This window comes from Phallusia mammillata, chromosome 6, assembly GCF_965637545.1.
Source record: "Phallusia mammillata chromosome 6, kaPhaMamm4.hap1.1, whole genome shotgun sequence".
NCBI lineage: Eukaryota > Metazoa > Chordata > Ascidiacea > Phlebobranchia > Ascidiidae > Phallusia > Phallusia mammillata.
In genome coordinates, this window is record NC_137257.1 from 9,033,537 (window position 1) to 9,050,970 (window position 17,434).

Sequence of the window (17,434 nt, forward strand, 5' to 3'; positions counted from 1 at the left end):
CGCAAAATAAGATTATGCAATTACTTCAACCTTTTCGCGGTCCCCCCAAATTGCCTCACAGGCCCCTAAAGGACCGCGGACCCCAGTTTGAGAACCGCTGGTCTATTCTATATAAATACAAAAACCCAGTGGGTGCGAAAATTGGTTAGTGATTTGAAAGGGGTGCAGCAAGGAAAAAAGGTTAAGAACCACTGCCTTAGGGTATATTCTAAAGTAAACTATCATAATCATAGCACATAGTAAATGTGTATACAACAAGCTGCTATTTTTAAGTCAAAGTACCACCATGCAACTTTGACACATATTGTCTATTAGAGTTTTTTGCTGTGCCTGCAAACTATCACAACTATTTTTATACTTACCTTATCATTGGATGTTAAAACATTGTTTTTGGAGTACAATATGGGTCCATGAGTAGTTGTAACTAATCCAATAGATATTTTGAAAATGAAAACAAACAATCAGTACAGCAAGCGGATCCTCAATATTAGTCAAGTGGACTGCTAGTGCAGCTACCTTTTTCTCTGTAAGCGCCTTTGCCAATGATGGTGATAACCACGCCTGTGACGTAACAATTTGACTTCTAATCTGGAACAAGGCATACTTGTGGTCTGTTTCTTGTTGTTATTAGAGGCATTTTTAAACTATTGCTGGAGGTTCTTTAGAGTAACCTATTCAATATTGCAGTGTAGAGGAGGTTTTTCAATTACATTTGAACGGTAAGTGAAATAACTTTGGTTTGAATGCTGCATTCGCAGCTTATTTACATGTGGAAAGCCGAGGATAAAAGTACTTGAGTTTAAAAGCGCTGGTTTATTGCAAAAAAACTCACACAAATGAAAAGACACTTGGCAACACATGTCTTGAAAGCAAAAGTGTTGTATTCGATGCCTGCAATCATGGTTTAACTCTTTAAAATTTGAATTCATTTTTGACAATATAACAAGGTTTTAAATTGTCCTTCAACTCTAGTAATTTACCACTTGCTAATTTGAATTGAGATTCATGCCACCTGACTTGCGACTTAAATGTTAAGGGACCGAATGTAAATGTTAATGGTTTTGGGCTAAGATTTACCCTGAAGTGCAAAAATACCCGATGTTTTATGTTCAAAACTAGGTTAAGATTAGTGTAGGAAAGTGTGTAAATATCGGCAAGTACACAAATAAATAAATAACAGTGTTTGTGAAATAGTGTACGTATAAAGCAATATAAAAGCATGGTTTTGTTTGCAAGAACAATGTTGGAAAAAAACGACAGTACAAAGGATCCAAAGCAGGAAGTTGTGGCGTTGATACTTATTGCATATCGAGTCCATAAATTTTGGTTGGCTGCACACAAATTAAAGCTTGTGATTAACTACAGTTTATTTTTTTAATTAACAGCAAGAACAGATATAAAGTACAAACTCACTTGGTCAAGGCAGTTTGCTGCTTCCTTTACTTGCTCAACTCCAGACTTAGAGAACCCGCATCCGTGCATCCACAAATACTTGATGTTGTGGAGACATTTTGATAAACCACTGCTCACTTGATCGGCAAGCAAGTTGTCGCTTATGTTCAGAAAATCCATCTATATAGTAGATAGAAACAAATCTGTAGTGAGGACTACATAGAAGTACAGGCATGTTTATTCCTGTTTATCACTTGCTCTTTTTCGCTGTAAAAGTGACGTCAAAAAAGATGACAGTATGTTATTAAAAGATAGCCTATAAAAAAACTGTAACTAAAGGCAAATTAATGCAATTTTTACACATACCGGGGATGATAGTTGCGCAACGGAATCAAAGAAACCTAGTATGTCGTTCCGCTGGATGGCGCAGTTGCATATCGACAGACATCGAATGTTAAACACGCATTTTGCAATGTTGTCAGCCCCTTCTTGGCCAAGTTCTACAGCCGAAAACCGCAACCATTCCATCTAAAAGTAAACATTTGTGGTTTAATGAAGTGAACTATGTACACACATATACGTTGTGAGATTATACAATTAAAGTAGCACTATATACGGATCTGTTCATAAGTTTATTGGTGAAAATAACGGACAAAATAGACATAAAAAACGACATGCTTTATAATTCAAGCGAAACGTCGCTTTTTATGTCAATTTGGGCCGTTATTTTCATTTTTCACCATTAAACATTTATAAGTACATTTTTTAAATTCAACTTTTAATAAGGTTCTCTTCATAAAACATGTCACTAAAACTTCACTTGGACAGTGTTCTGAAAAATTGTATTTCATTCCAGGACTACTTACAGGAGTTGATCGCGTTGCTATGGCGACCGTCAGCGGTTCAAGGTCCCTCCCTGTGACGTCACACTTTCGAATCCAAAGTTCTTGGATGTTATGGACACAAACTGACAAATTTTGGATTCCCTCCCGACCTAGCGGGTTTGCACTTACGTTGAACATGACCATCTGCGGTAAGGTATATTCAACTTTAAAAATCTTGTGTAAGTTTGTACGTAAATGTGGAACTAATTGCTTGTGATGGTGCTGGATATATTTGATAGTATACTTAAGAACACTATACATGGATAGATTTGATAGTATACCTAAGAACACTATACACGGACTTGAAAAGTAATTTAATCATAAACATTACTGCCAAAGATGTATTCTATATACACCAGTACTTTGGCAGTAATGTTTATTATTACATTTGTTAGAAAACGTTTGTATGTTTAAGTTACACCACACAAACATGCTGTTGGTAGAAACACCATATTTACTAGCATGTAAATTCAACGCCTAAGTCGTCAATGTTCAATTTGTTGACATTCGTTTAGTCAAAACAAGACCCGCTGTTTAACATTTTATTAAATAAGTCTGTACATTTAAAGGTAGTAAACACGCCTTTTCCTGTAATTATTCAGTCCGCTTTTAAAAATAAGTCTACGCTTAAGACAAATCGTGTAAAAAGGCATCGATTGATACATTATGGCGGGGACTGATTGACGTCAAATGTTTGCGAAGTAGACGGAAAGCACACATTACAATGAACGGGCTCTAAACGTTTCTGGGTCGTAAACAGCAGGCATTTTCTCGTATTTGGGAGTCTGTACACACTAACACACCAGTCAAGAATTTCCGGGCCTAAGTCACAGCATTGGATGGGCACCACTACATGGTTTGGGCTGGGTTGGAATAGAGGCGATGCTTGGTTTTTCCACGAAACGACTTCGAGTTTGTATTTATCTAGCGGTTGGTAATTCAACAACTGTTGGGTGGTTGACCTAACAGATAATGCGGTATGCATTAAGGGAGAAATAATCCCTACAAAGGTTTAGGTTGGGCAAGGTTGTACTAATGCAGTGCTGACTGGAACATTGTGGTACTAATTTCAACTGCAGATTATTTTCAATTTTGTTGGATAAAAAAATTACAAACCTTACCAAGCTATGCTCTCTGAAAACTTTTTGTCACATGACTTTCACGGGGTTACCAAAATGTCACTCGCTATTTCGTAGTTCTAAGTGGCTGGATTGTGTCATATTTATTCCACTATAAAGAGATTTGCACGCGTGACTTAATTCATACCGGGGTGTCTAGGCTTGAAATAGCCGAAGCCAAAATTTCCATTATTGTTCCTGGAACGTTGCATTGTCCTAGCAGCAGACGTTCGACTTTCCCCACGCATCGGGAAATTTCCAAAGCACCTCGTGATTCGAGAGGATTGCCATTGAGTGAAAGTAGCTGCATCTGTATTAACATGACGTTTTCAGATAACTTTTAATGTTTGCACGGCATACAAAAGCATGTTAACAAAAAATTAGTGTTGTCAAGCTAGGTGAAATCCAGCATTTCACCTTGTTAGGACCCAAAAAATTACTAAAGTTTATTTTTCAAATCCTTTTTATGCATAAATATATTTTACTGTGATGGCATATGTATAATCCCACCAAAATTATAATTCGGTTTAGAACAAGCAACGCAGTTGTTTAAAATCCCGGGTACTTTAAAGCTGGACATCTAGGCTACAGAAGGACACAATGACATATTACGTGCCTATAAGTCAACCCTAATTAAACCGTGTGGCTAAGCAAATATTTTCTGCTTTTGGTCCACGTAAATAGCATCTTATCAGTGGGCCTGGTTTGTTTGTGCGTTGGTTCTAAAATATCCGAAGCCATCATTGCTTGTAGGAGAGTCCCATACAGCAATGCTATCGTAAGTTTGTTTCTTATTCTGTTTATCTTCATATGCTTAAGCAACACAACTAAATATCATCAATCAGTATCATCAATAAATGGACTTTAAACGCTTGCAAACCAAAGGAATACATGATACCCCAATTATGACTTATTTGGGCGTAGTTTCAAAACAAATAAAGGTATAATCTCGTTTCGCATTCAAAGCGCTACTCTCATGTTGCACTCGTCTTTGCGTAAAAAAACGGTTTAGGTATGCTTACCGGCTTCAGCAGGTGGGCGACTGCGTCACACAGAATCTCTACGTCATCCCCTGTAACATTGCACCCGCACAAGTGTAGCTGGCGAATGTTGTGCAAGCATATGGATAGATAAGCAAGAGACAGCTTGTCCATGCGGTTTTCGCTGAGGTCAAGCCAATCCATCTGCGTATATTTTTATAATTAGCCAAAAAGTACTCATTTGTTGCGAATACGATTTTGTTTGAAAAGCGTAAATTAAACTGTATTGATAATTTGATACACCGTTCTCTATGTAACTTGCCGGTAAATGGAGGGCGGTGATAGTTTCGGCAAAGCATTCTACAATCTCTGCCGTGAGATTGCAGTTTACCAAAGTCAGCCGCTCTACCAGGTGCAAGTTTTCACACAGAAGTTTCCAATCACAGAGCTTTAAGGAGCTGTTTTCGCTCAGATCAAGCAGAGTCATCTGTAAAGTAAACACGCTTGTTTTTGTGGTTAGTGAGAGGAAATTGTACAGATTTTAAACACCATGTTGTAAAAGCATCAGGCCAGTAAATGTTAAGCTGTAAACAGTGCACACTGTTTCGACTCATACGGTATAGCTACTCTAGCCAATCCGATGAGTCCTTATAGAAAAAAAAGTGTGCACTGTCTGTAGCTTAAACCATATTCGTCTGCTAAATTTGAAATTTATTTAAGCAAAACTGTTAACAATGTTTGCTGTGTGGAAAATAGTTTCCCATGACTTTTGCACCTCTTTTTTTACTTTACTTACTGGAATCGTTCTTTTTCTGAAGTCTGTGAATAGTGTCCGAAATTGACTTGAAGAAAGATAGCAGTTGCGTAGAGTCAGCTCAGTGATGTACGGAAGACATTTGCTCAAAAGTTGGACTTCGTAGTCGCTCAGTATAAAGTCACATATGTGAAATTTTCGTAACTGCATCGATAAAAACAATATAACTTAATACGCCGCATCCAAAACATAAGAAACAATAAACGCTATTTACCATGTGCGGAGAATCTGCGATAGTTTGCAGAAACATCGTCAAACTTTTGCCTCCAAAGAATGCCGGCTCAGAATACATGCCAACATTTATGGCGATGGGATTGGTGGAAGCTTCGAGGACGTGACACAAGCTGGCTACGTCACTTGGGAGGATTCTTCTGGAGAGCAGAATAGTCTTTGGAAGAGCATTGCTTACCGTTGCAGTGACGACCTCATCCTTAGCCTCGTTGCAAAAATGGCAAAGCTTAGGTAGTGTTGTGTCCACCGGCCTGTGTTTGAACTTAGCAACGGCTGCCATGTGTTGAAGACTGTAAATATCCGTTAGCGGTTCCTTGAAGTCGGTTTCTGCAGTTTCTTTGTATTCTTTTGCCATGTTGGTGCAAAAAGACATCAATTCTTGTCTTTTTTCGCCAAGATCTTGCTTCAAGATGCTCGGAAAAATATTGGACAGTTTTCGTTCTACCTTCGCATTTAAGAAGCCATACAGAAATCGTTGTACCATTTCCCAACGGTCGTTCGTGTTAGCCAAGACTGTTTCTTTCCAAGCCTTTTGCTTTGCAACAAACATGATATATATTGCAGAGAAGTATTCCTGCCAAGTGAGATGCGAAAAATAATACCTCTTTTCGCCATCAAGGACGCGCACCTGGCTATGGCTCATAGACACCTGTAGGTTAATGAAGGTCTCAAGGCATTCAGCAGATATACCACATGCCTTTAGGTCGCTTATATCAAACATGAATTTATCTCGTATCATTCCTTCGTACGCGAGCTCCGCAAGTTTCAGCACGTCGTCAAGTTCCCCATTAAAATGTTGCGACTTGACTACATCTAGTACAAAGGAAGTAAAGACATCCGCAATTGATACCACATCGGTACCAGAATCAAACCGCAAAGCATACGACGTGATAAGTTTGCAAAACATGGGTATAAAGCAGAGTGCTTTTGCCGTTGGGTTTGCAAACAGTCGCATCTGTAGTGTGCTAAGGCTTTGTATGCTTGGACATATTCTCATGCACAGAAGCTGCTGAGAATTTTCATCCAAACCAACGACTTTGACTGTAAATCGAGGTTTGTATTCTGGATGAAGGCTCTGGTAAGCCCCTGGGCGGGAAACAAGCATCTTTTTTGCTTTCGGGAGTATGTTGCCCGACAAAAGGTTCTTCAGGATTACATCTGGCTTTGCGCGTTCATAAAGAGACATAACGGGACATGTTGACGATGCAGTTTGGATTCTTGCCTCGTCCAATCCATCCATGACTATGAGCACCGACGATGAATCAGCGATTTTTTCTAGGCATGCTGCGTCAAGTTCGGATTTGTACTTCCATAGGAAAGTGGAGGACTTTAACAAGAACTGAAGCACACTGATTTCTCGGTCAAAGTCAAAGTCCCTTAAGGATACGAAGAATTTTAAACTTTCATCGTTTCGACTATCCTCATTAGTCTCTTTCAAGAATTGCTTGGCAAACGTAGTCTTGCCTATGCCAGCAATTCCGACGACACCAACCACATTGCCATGGCGACGCACAAAGTGATTTTTTGCTTCGTTGTTAATGCAGTAAGCTTCTGCATCGGCGCTGGCAGCTTCCTTGGACGCCTGAAACACTTCATTCGCATTAAGGTGTCGTTGATGGTGATTTATTTGGGTCTGGTACGTTCCGAGAGTCCCGAATTCTTCCGGACCGGGTTCTGTTTCATGGACCACATCAAGTGGAACCGGTTGGCCATCTTGGGTACCGATTACTTCCTCTAGTTTAGATGCGGTAGCTTGTTGCAATTTTTGAACTGTAAATAAGATTACCCTGTTGTGATGAATGTCAAAGCATATTGTTTCATTGTGTATACAACATAGGTTTAAGGCATTACTGATCAACGTAACGTGTAAAATACATTGCTTGATGTCCTGAACTTGAACTTACACAAGTTTGTTTCATCTTTTTGTTCTTGTTGCTGTTGTTGTGGCAACGGATTGTAGAAGTTCTGATGTACGTCACCAAAACAAACGCTCGAACCACAAATTTGGTAGCGGGCCTGCAAAAAGACAACGTATAACATTATAATTCCAGTCAAGTGCGTGTAAAATTGCCTGCATAAAATGTACATAATTCGGGGAAGCTACACTCACCTCCATAAGTATTGTGCACCAGACCAACTTTAAATAACTTTGAAGTTGTTTAACCTATGTTTTAGTAAACAGAGTGTACCGATGTTTACAACAATGCATTAGAAGGTACAAAGCTCACTTTTTTATGCAGAGGATCAACTGACGTCCCAACACAGGTCGAACTTTCAAGTTTCGATTGATTTGAACCCATATGTGGTGGCAATTTGCCTGTTCCAGTTCTGTTTCAACTTTTCTTCAAGTGAGCTGGCGGTCTCGTTTTGCAACTTCAAGGTGATAACTTTGTCGAAATTAGCTTAGCAAGTATGTGTTCACTTTGCTGTGAAAAAGAAGCGCTATATATATTAGTTTAGTAATACAACAAGAGATAATGTAGAGACATTCTAGAGTGGTGGAGAAAATTCTCTGACACGGTTATGTATTTCCGATGGTTTTTAAATTCCACGTAAACCGCCCTGATATAATTCTAACTATGTGCCATAAACACAAATTCCTGAATACAAACAGCTTCACGGTGTTTACTACAGCGTTCGCAAGTAACGACTGTCTTTTAACTGCTCAAATTTATGGTTTCGTCCTTGGTAGCTTATTAGAGCGTCTGAGTGAACCGTGTGGAATTTCCCCGGCAGGTTTCCTTTCGATGGGAGCGAAGTGTCTGTTATGGTCCGTTGTTTTGGCTGCTGTATGACACTCTGCTTTCACAATTCGCTGTGTTCATTTACATTCTAAACCGCGCGGGCCAGTAAAGCGGTATATGTCTTTGTTTCCCTACGGCGTGTGTGTTTATTAGGCCACCATCGCGATAATGTTGTATGCGCGATCAAAACAAACCGTAGGCAAACATGTTTAAACCGCTAACGAGGTCACGACGTGCATTTATTTTACACTTGGTGCTACTGCTCTCCAAATCGCACGGCAAAGTTATATCTCTTATAGGTTTGTGCACAATATTCCCACTCTTAAACAAACGAAAGTTACCGAAACAGTATGATTTACATATAAAAACATCAAGTTAATAAATAAAAAGTAACCTGCTGACAGTGCACACTGTTTCGACCTATGAGCCCTTCTCAGTTCAAATAGTGACAAAACACACGCAGTCTTGGCCTGTGTAGTCATCTATGCTTATTTTGTCAGAACAGCCTACCCATTTTATGACGACAAAGTATTTACAGACGCATGTAGTGTTGTTTACAAGACTTTACAGGAAACATACAAACGCTTTTGTTAAATTAAACCTGCAAAACAGCACTAAGCTCAAATTTCTCAAGTACTATTGTGGTGAAGTGTCACAACAACCACGGACTCTGCAATGCTTGACTAGACATTAAAGAGGCGCGGCGGCCCAACACACATCATTCTCAAGACGGAACTTAATAAAATCACGTGCATCCTGTGCTCGTACACAATTGAGACCAAAGGGCGCTCGATGCCGTTTACTTCTACACATTGCGCAAAGACTTCTGTGTCACGAGTTCCTCTTTTCGTGTTACTTTTAAACCCATAATTGACTTTATACAGGGTAGCTCGATAATTATGAGCTCATTGAATTTCTTTAACTTCACTCTGATTTACAATGAAGGCATTAACGAAATTCTCCCTACGAATGTTCCATAAAAAAAGGTAGACCACATTCGTTTAAGTCTTTGCAGAAACGTACCAAACTTTTCGTCTTCAAAATTTCTGCTCAAACTTCTAAAACGTTCATTGACAACAACAAAAAAGTAATTCGTTCGGTACTCGCTGGTGCTTTCACATCACATAACACATACTTCTACACGTCTTTATCACTACATTCAGCGCGCAGTACACGCTGAACAAACTAAAACTGACCCGACGTGTTGCGATAGCGCTTGTTTGCAAACAACAACCTGGCGACAGAAACGTAACTTGAAACCAACTCTCTAGCGCCTTTAGTGTCCAACTCGGTGAACCTTATTGTTTATTTTATGTGGTAAAGCAAAAAATTCACGATTAAACATAACTTTTGTTACATATGTAATGGATTAAGTGGATATATGGATTTAATAGTTGTCTCCCGTCTAAAAATAGGTAAATACAATGTTATTTGATACCTTTTTACACAAGATGAGGTCTTTCGAATATAGCTAATAAATACATATCGTTTCATTATTTTAACTAAATTAATTTTATAACAATGACGCAAATTTGTCAACTAATCTTTTTTCAGCTCAGAGTGTGAGCGACAAAGAAAGTTTGTTTCACATCGTTCACCGAGTTAATTAATAATCAAGCTTTACGGCAAAGTCACTAAAACCCCAGTATTAAGTGACGAGTAAACACGTTTGACGGTTTATGATGTGCGACTAGTTGAAATTTGTTCTAAACTTGGCAATGTTATGAGCGTTTCGTTCAGAACCGCATTTTAGGAGTAGGCTACGTGACAAGTGCAACCGAACTTTACTTTACAAGACATCTAGCAAAGATGTAAAGTAGTGTGTTTCTTGTTGTAACGATGTATTTGGTTGGCTTGATTAGATTTTGTTTGACCAAGTTATGTTTTTGTGTGTTTGTATGTTTGAAGTGTCACCATAGTAGACAGGACATTCAAATCGGCCAATCATTTTTACAGCTTTTTATCGTGATTGTTTCTATACGCAACTTTAAAAGGTAGATATTAATCTAATGATTCATTAACCATATATCTTGACAGCAAAAGTGTACAGAACAACTTTTGATACAGTTCAGATCCGGTTGTGATCTGATAAGGCTTGAGATAACAGAGACAGAGATCACAGAGCGACATGCCTAAAAACATTAATTTACCCTTTCTGTGTTGGTAGTGGAAAATGAATCGTTAATATCAGTTTATTCCTGGCCATGTCGGAGATACACTGTAAATTTGGCGCTGAACTATGAGATCATCCTCATTTGCGTTGAATCCCAACTTTTGAACATGTTGTTTGCAAATAGATAAGACAGTTAGACCTTTCTGTGAGCAAAACAGTTGTTTTTTAAACAGTCTCGAATCAGTCTGCAGCGGGTAAACGAAATGTCAAGCTACTTTGTTAATGCTGGCAAAACCGCCATTACCCACAATCACCTTGCTTTGTCCTTGAAATTGATCCATGATGCTATACAAACATAACGTTTATTCATGGACAGCTTACCCACAAAAGGTCCTTTACTTACCCATAAATTGAACTTGAGTGTCCACATCTTCGCTCTGGACTATTCCTAGGCAACACAACGATGACAGACAAACTGTTGACACAACGGAGCACTTGATATCTAGATACCAAAGACCGTAAAGCAGCTGAATTATTGTCGAGACTCGCCTACTTATCTTCGCCCAATAGCTGTGTTTTTAGTGAGAGCGATAGATGGTTTTATGTGAGAGTTGCGTTGGTCCTATTTAGACGCAATCAATCAGGATTTGGGTTGTGTTGTCGAGCGGTAAAAGTTTTAAAAAGTCGCGTTATTTTTGGACCGGTCAACGCGGTACGAAAGTGGTCAATGCTATAGAACTGATGATGGTGCGTCCTGAGGATAGCAGTACATATGCGCCGAATTATGTACTTTGCAAAGGAATGCGGAATATAAATGCGTTTTAGGCTTTCAAAAAATTGTGATGCAAATTCAAAATTAATTTTACTAAGAGAGGGACTTACTGTACGAAGTGTGTGATTGCATGCAACACGAAAAAAATTTCTTGTAGTAATTGTTCTTTAACTCCTAAGTTGGTTCAGCTTCTGATAAGTAATTTAAAAGACTGGTTACTTGTCCAAAAATTCAGATCTAAATATTATCAATTGAATTCATCTGCTTACTTTTATTATATGTTGTAATTATTTACAGTTTTGCTTTAATACTGATTAATGCAGGAATAAATAAAGTTAACCTGATGCTGAACTATGTAGCCTAACACCAGGATAAGTCAAGGAAGATACGGTAAAACCTTTTATCATGGAACAGAAGCCAAATCTCCTTCACGAGGTCAAAGGTCGGATGTTGACCCCTGACAGCAGAGATGAATTTTGGGGAAGCAAAGGATCGAAAAGAGGTTACAGGACCGCGATGCAAGCGGAACAAATCAGGGAACTACAAGTAAGAAGTATTTTTCAATTTTCTTTTTCCAATGCTAATTATTTGATGTAACTTTACATGGTACTTGCTTTACAATATTTAACGTATTTTGGCAAAAGCAACATACGTCTTTTGGCAAAGGGCATTACACGGCTGCACCAAACCAAATTGATTTGGCTGTTTCTGTGTCGTGTTGTGTACGCCCTAAGTCGATCTAGGTGCGTTTTAGGTAAAACAACTAACATAAGCAAAGTGTTCGACAAAAACTCGGTAAAACAGTACCACTACACCATACCTGGACTTTCAAAGTCGAAGTGTTTTTACAACAGAGAAAACATCTAAAAAATAACACTTGAAATAGTTATTCAGTTGGTCTCAGTCTCTTAAAGCTTTAGCGGAGTGAGTACATAACAATAAACAACACATCGGAAAATGTTGGATATTTACAACAATCACCTAAGACGTTTTGCTTAAATGGACATAATAGGTGTTGCCGAAGTAAAATAAGGTTGGCACATATGTGAGATTTTAACCTCATACATTAGCGGTTGTATTTTAATCAAAGAACCAACCTATGTGTATTCAGCAAATCGGTACCACAACGATCCCGCTGTATAAAGACAAATATGTGTTTAGCTTTTCGACGAAAGGCACCCGCAATTCAATTGTGTGTCTCGTCGGCAAAATGAACCCCGGACATAAATTGTGTCCAACAAAGACAGAAAACCATTTTTTTCTACTATTAAAGCGACACAAAGCGAACACCTGTTCTACAAAGGCATTTTAAGTTTACATGATGTCAATTGAGTAAAGTGTACAGAAAATGAATGAAGTAAACTCTAGCTATAAAAGCTTTTTAAGGCGTGGTGGACTGGTAAAATACACTAATAATAGCTACTGCGATTAGCTTAAGAAACTACTGCGTTAAAACTTTTTTACATCAACAGGTTTTTAAGTTAATACAATCAAGGCATATGTAGTTTAGTCATAATTAATTGATTGTTCAAGCGCCATGTAAGTTATATAAAAAGCTTGTAGAATTTGGGGGTATATTGTCATGTAAGTTAGTGTTCAAAATAGTTTTAGAAACATTAACACCAATCATCGGCTTTGTATTAGCATTTAGCATTACCAGTTAGTTTTTCGTGTGACAGAGCAACAGTGCTTCCCACAGGGACAAAAACAGACAAAACTACGTTAATTTATGCATTTGCGCGTCATGCTGTCACGTGGTATGAACACAATGGACAACCAATTAGGCTGCGTCCTGCTGGTTAATCCCACTGTACAAAACGAATATGTTTAAATGAAGTTTTTTTCCTCGTCTTTGTCCACAGTCGTCCTAACGTTTCAAGAAGCATAGTGACTTTGAGGAACAACTTAATTTGCTGCAAAACTGCTATTGCGCTGTTCTACGAACATTTTCATCATAAATGCAGCTCTTAGATGCAAAATCAAGTATTATGTGACTGAAAAGATATTATTTTGCCAAAAAGCGAAAAAAGGTACTTGGGTCAATATTCACTGTTATAATCCCCTCTTTTTGGCGAGGTACTTAGACCAGTAAGTGTGCTTACGTTGTTGTTGAGGCTTGCGAAGGCTATAGGCTGGACAATGTACCACATATTCCACTAGACCGGTGCTTTGGTTTTGAGTGGACCAACCTTATATACAGTTCAGGGTGCTTTGAAGTCTTTCGAGCATATCCTGGAAAAGGTCGTAAAAGCTGTTTATAATTAAACGGGCGGTTCGTCTTTTTCAAAGTTAAACCTTTGAAATAAATTTTAAAGCCTGTTACGAGGGCGATCAAAAGGACAGAAAAGTTAAAATACAGTATTGAAGTTTATCCCTCGAAGATTACCAATTGCGTATTTTGTCTTTTTCTGGGTGTACAGACTTACATAACGAACAATGATGAGCTAACTGTCATAAATTACGAAACTGTAAGTTAAAAATTGATCTTTCGATTCTCGCCAAGCAAAAGAATGTCTGGACAAAGAAGAAGCTTTTCTCTCCATCCGGAGGTAAGCGTTGAATTTTGTTGAACGTATGTGTGTGGGTAATTAAACCATTTGAGTTGGTGGTGAACAAAAACAGAAGTTAAGGTAGAACGTGGTACATTGTATGGATTTTCGTACGCGTTTTGTTTGTTATTTGTTTAATCTATTATTGATGAGTGGGTTGAATGCGTTATGGTCACAATGCCATCGAGCTCCCATTCTTTGCAAGTCCGTCAAACAATTATCGTTTAAGTTTTTTGTCTAAGAGATTTGGTGATTTGAAATTTGTTTAACCTATCTGGCTCTACTGACTACTCGGCTATCTTAGCGAGCACTGCAACATGACAGAAACCTGAAATGTATAGGTCGTGTTCCATCTTGCAATACCCGTACATAAATTCTCGATAAGCTGAATAGGTAAGCATTCAAGTTCACCCAGAAATCAAACAATCTGAAAAGTAAATACGCCTACTCCGTTTCTCCAATAACGCCATTGTCATAAAATGTGATGATTTGGCGTTTCTACAGAACAGTTTATGATTGCTAGATCAATGCATTAAAACGTCTGTTCCGAGTGTTGTTTAGTTTCTTGCCACATTTATTTTATGTTGTTTAAACAAATGTTAGTTTACACAATTTACTAAACTTTTTGTGAACTTCCGTGTCAAATCAAGTTTTGATATGATCATACATTTGGTATCTAGATTATCGACACTAGATGGAAAACCGAAAATGTGGACATTTAAAATGTTGTCCTTGAAACAGTCAGAACTGTAAAGCTAGGTATATTTCTATTGCCCAGCAGATGTCCCACTCGAGCAAATGCCACAATTGCGTAACTTGGCAACCATTGATAACATCAACCAAAATGCCGTAACACTGTAGTTTGACAATTGGATTTAAAATGCACGTTCGTGTATCATTTATTTTAACAAAATCTATCCACGGCCACAAGTAATACGTACTGACCAAGTTTCAGTACAGTTTTTGTTTGTTAAGCTATACCAACTTTGTCCTTTGGCATAGCCAAGGGGCTAGGAGTAACTTGGCCTCCCACTCTTTCCCCCTAAAAGTTGAGACTGCACATCTTTGGGACCATAAATCGACGTTTTAACGAAACTTGTACCTTTTTGGCCCCTTAATATTTTTTTAGGTCGCGATACTAACTTTCGCCATCAATTACAACTAGTAGTTGTTTGGAATTGCTTTACACCTGTTCTACACGTAACAAGTGTAGTGAGTTTTACAACTGACATTTAGTGTTGCATAGGGAATGCCTAAACACCTGCCAGTGATAATCCAAGCCCAATCTTACACAATTCAAGCATGAATATTTACTTTACAAATCTAATCGCGCCCAAGTTAACAACTGGTTCAGTCTCTTCCTATCGTTGCGCCAACACAAGTGGTTGCTGGGCAACGTTGTTTGATCGCCTGCCAGTGACAATATCCAATGTTTGGTAATAAGGCTATTGGCAAACATATCCACCTACAGACAATAGGACGAACACTGCTTGTGGCTATGGGAGACAGGCAATAAAATGACTCAAAACTGCGTATTAACCAATCTTCAGACCAGGGGTTTGCTAGACGCTTCTTTTGGGCGAGTATTTATGTCTATGGAAAGTTAGTGCCGATTATTCTACTTGTCAGGAATTTGCAAATCTCATGTTTATCGTATGGTTATTTGGTGTGGGTTTTTCTCTGGGAGAGTAATAAATATTACACTGTATAAACCTAACCTTTATGAGGATATACGTTTGTAGCTTTTGCTTGCTTGTTTACTGTGTTGAAAAGGTTGACTAAGCATACACTTTCATTCAATCTAAAATCGATACTGTTTGTGAACGTAATTTGCGCTATTGTGAATAACAGTGAAATAAATATATAGCCTACGATACAAACGCCAAGGCTGATTTGATATAGTTGACTTTGCCACGTCAAGGGTGCTTGATAAATTGTCAATAGGCCGTATACTAGTGGTAGATAAAGCACTTGACTCATCTGTGGTGTTATCAATCTACGAATGACAGTAACCTACCTGCTGGGACATAGGTTAAAATCTGTATTTCAAAATGTCTGACAGAGCTAGTCTCAACTCTCGTTCATCAACAAAGAGTAGAGATCGAAAGTCAAGCTCTTCTTCGTCTAGCTCCTCGGAAGACGAAGAATCAAAGGTTAAGGTAGAGGAGGGAAGCAGTATAAGCGAGGGTGCTGGCACTGCTGTAGATGTGGTAGAAAGTGGAAAAGTTTCTGCTGGCCCTCCAAGCAAAGCAGCTACGCCAGTGGAAGTGAAGAACGTTCCGTCAAGTCGATCATCTTCTGTAAGATCGACAAAGTCATCGGTCGCAGACAAACATGGAGATAATCGATCGACATCTGGCTCGAGAACATCTTTGCAGCAGTCTCGTCCTGGATCTAAACATAGCGTGGCTAGCCTGAAAAATGAAAGCTACTCAAAACCAAGTCGCGAGTCGTCGAAACAAAGCATCAGAAATTCGTCTCCAAAGTCGGTTCGCTCAAATCGTAGCAGCATTACATCTCACACTTCTTTAAAGCAAGTCTCGCCGCAAACGTCTCCTAAACCTGTACAACGTGCTGGATCGAAACAAAGTGTGACTTCTAATACTTCTAGAAAGAAGGAATCAACAAGCAGCAGCCGGCCTTCTTCCAAACAGAGTATCGTTTCACAAAGATCACTCAAACAAGATTTGCAGGGTTCACCCAAATCAAGCCGCCCCACATCGAAGCAAAGTAATCTCGAAAAGGCAGCGGAAAATAGTTTCGGTCCGCAGATTGTTATTAATGGAGAACAGCCAAGTTCTCCTGATCGTCCGCCTTCAGTGGACTCCAAAAAAGCAGCCGAAAACATTGAAGAACCCAAGGCTAGCGACAACGTTGCTGGTGATAGGGATACCACTATCAAGGCAGAAACCGAAGTGCAAGGGAATGGAGATGTAAAAAGTGACACAAGTTCCTCGAATTCTAGCACTAGTGATGATGAGGAAGAAAGGGTGAAGAGTCGATCCTCATCTCAACGTGCCATGTCAAAATCTGACTCTCGTAGCTCTGGCACTCACCGAGGTGAAGAAATTCAAGCTTCACAACCAGATTCTTCGGACAAACACAGCAAAGAAAACCACGTGGCAGCAGCTCCTCAGGATGACAAGGATGGCGAATACACTCCTATATCTTCAAAAACTCCTGTCCGAAGCAAACGCAGCGGAAGCAAGAAGAGATCAGATTCCTCATCTTCTTCAAGACCAGCTTCTTCATATAGCTCTCACTCCGAGAGGTCCATCAGTCGAGCAAGCACTCAAAGCTCAATGTCTCTTCCAGACGTATCTCCCGGCTCTCAACGAAAGTCAAACACGCCGTCGCCAACCTTTGAAGCTCCAGCACATGCTTCGCCAGATGATAGCAATAGTGAGCATTCTGTCCACTCAACTTTAGCCGAAATGCCAGTGCTTTCTCCTAGAAGCGCAGCTGTTAAGAGTGAAGTCAAATCGGAACTGAAGGACAAGTCAGTTGACGGGGCGTTTGTCGACACTGAAGACAGTGATGAAGTTAAGTTGAGTCGGAGGTTAAGCTCGACGGTAAGGCAAGTTCTTCTTGGTCAACATCTTCCAGAACACCTGAAAGCGCGCCACCAAGCGAGCTTGTTTCTTTCGTCTGTTGTAAGTACCGTTTTGTTGTTGTCTGAAGATCATATTTTCAAAGCATTAGTATTCAATCCGCCGTTACAAAACTTTTTTTAACTTGTTAACCTCTGTACAAATGGAATATGTGTTAAACATTTCAGTTCAATGCTTTATCACAAAGACAGTCTCGTTGTATAACTTGGTGGCGCCTCTGAGACGA

The 17,434-nt window shown here is 39.1% G+C and overlaps 1 protein-coding gene across 1 annotated transcript; it reads right to left on the minus strand.

The window, feature by feature from the left end:
* Positions 1-799: 799 nt before the first annotated feature.
* Positions 800-7,841, minus strand: LOC145234074 (NACHT, LRR and PYD domains-containing protein 12-like). The gene is made up of 11 exons (XM_080098852.1): positions 7,648-7,841; positions 7,324-7,435; positions 5,403-7,189; positions 5,171-5,332; positions 4,697-4,861; positions 4,417-4,578; positions 3,543-3,704; positions 2,259-2,420; positions 1,759-1,920; positions 1,414-1,572; positions 800-1,331 (listed from the first exon to the last, which is right to left on the minus strand). Exons 1-11 carry the CDS (start codon positions 7,717-7,719, stop codon positions 1,299-1,301), a joined length of 3,138 nt encoding a protein of 1,045 aa, XP_079954978.1. The 5' UTR covers positions 7,720-7,841; the 3' UTR covers positions 800-1,298.
* Positions 7,842-17,434: the final 9,593 nt, after the last annotated feature.